The 1812-nt window shown below is 67.3% G+C and overlaps 1 protein-coding gene across 1 annotated transcript; it reads right to left on the bottom strand.

Moving 5' to 3' along the window:
• On the bottom strand, positions 1-1582 carry EMIHUDRAFT_454537 (hypothetical protein). The gene is made up of 2 exons (XM_005791271.1): positions 190-1582; positions 1-24 (listed from the first exon to the last, which is right to left on the bottom strand). Exon 1 carries the CDS (start codon positions 972-974, stop codon positions 465-467), a length of 510 nt encoding a protein of 169 aa, XP_005791328.1. The 5' UTR covers positions 975-1582; the 3' UTR covers positions 1-24; positions 190-464.
• Between the last annotated feature and the right edge of the window lie 230 nt (positions 1583-1812).

Genomic DNA, 1812 nt, shown 5'->3' on the forward strand with positions numbered 1-1812 from the left:
TTAAAAACTCCGGCCCTCAGAACCCTAGGGGTACCCTCTAAGTCCACATACTGGGGAGTGATCCCACGCCCCGCAGAGCGGCGTCGCGGCGTGTGTGGGGGGCGCGCTCATCTGAAGGGGGGGGGGGGGGGATTGTGGCGTACGGCTAAAAAAATGCTATGGCCTATGGCTCAGATTTGGTTTCAGGACCACAAAAATCAAAACGGAGAACGGGTCTGGCCACGCAGCCTTCGCTGTGGGGTCATCGTAAAGGTAGCTCATGAGGTAGGTTACGACGATGCGGACGAGAGACGTGCGGCCCGCAACACACACGAGCGCGCAAGCCTGCGCTGGCTCCAGAGAAGGGAAGCTCCATATCTGGTGCTCCGGCCGGGCACTAGGGCCACGCCGCCTAGTCAACATGCGAGAGGGCGCGCCCGCTCTCCCGGCGCGGGGGTCACGTTTCTGCCGCCTGCGCGGGCTCGTCACAACCGCTGACTGCTCGCGCGCAGGCTCGACTTTTGCGGCGCGCCATCCATGTCGACAACCATAGTGCCGTCCATGTCCATGTCCTGCACCGACGCACCGCGCCCGTGGCCGGCGCCGCAGCAGGCGACGGAGCGGCAGAAGGTCGGGCAGCCCGGCTGCTTGCCGACGCCGCCGTGCACGATCTGGACGGCGATGGCGCTGGGCATGTACAGGAAGAGGAGCGCCGCGCAGAGGAGGAAGCCAAAGCCGCCCGCGACATAGAGCGTCGCCGAGAGGCTCTCGAGCGAGTCAAGGGCGGCGTCGACGTCAGCGCTCACCCACGCGCAGTCGGAGAGGAGCAGCGCGTCGTCGACGGCGCCGTCGAGCGCGGCGACCAGCGAGCCGGTGAGGGCCCTGAGGTTGGAGCTGGCTGCGTTGAAGGTCTCGGTGAGGATGGCAACCTCGCTCGACACGACCGCGGCATCGGTCTGGAGGTCGTCGATGGTGGCTCTGACTTCGTCGCACATCTGCTTCGCCGTCTTGCCGTATGCGGGTATGACGTTGTCGGTGTATACGGAGTCGCAGGTCGGCCGGGGATCCACCCCGTTGCACAAGATGCCATTGCACGGCTTGCAGCCGCCACACCAACATTCGTCGGCACCACCGCAGGTGTTGTCATCGGCGCAGTAGTCGTTGCCGCTCTGGCCCTCGGCGGGGCAGGGCAGCCCAAAGTCGGCGGGCTCCTTGCCGGCGAGATAGTCCCCAAACTCGTCGACAACGCTCGCCTCAGAGATGTTGAAGCCCTGCGTCACGTCCACCTCGCCGAGCGTCTCGTTGAGCGCGGTGATGTTGGCGCGGATCGTCGCCACGCTAAAGGGCAAGCCAAAGGTGGATAGCAGCACATCGAGCAGGCTGCCCGCGTCTGACGACCAGCACGTCTCGAGCACGGCGTCGGCCAGCCAGCACGAGGCGTCGGCCGAAGCCGTCGTCGGCTCGGACAGTCGGCGGCTGGCCGGCGGCAGCAGGTCATTCGCGAGCGAGCCGAGGGTGGCGAGGTCGAGCCCCTCTGGAAGCTGGATGGTGGGCGGCGCGCTGCCGAGCACGCCGCACACGCTCGTGCCGTTGAAGGTGGAGGCGAAGTCGGTGGGGCCGTCCGCCGTGAGACCGCGCACGACCACGAGCGCGTCGTTTGTGGCGGTGGTTGCGGCGATCAGCAGCGCGCCGGCGATGAAGAGGGCGAAGGCGACGATGCCGGCGCAGACCCACGAGAGGCCGAGGAGCTGGACGCCGCAGCCTGCGCAGCAGCAGCGGCGCTTGTCCTTGGTGAAGGCGGCGGCGGGCGCGGCGACCAGCAGGGAGAGCGTG

The sequence above is a fragment of the Emiliania huxleyi genome (assembly GCF_000372725.1).
Source record: "Emiliania huxleyi CCMP1516 unplaced genomic scaffold EMIHUscaffold_114, whole genome shotgun sequence".
Lineage (NCBI taxonomy): Eukaryota > Haptophyta > Isochrysidales > Noelaerhabdaceae > Emiliania > Emiliania huxleyi.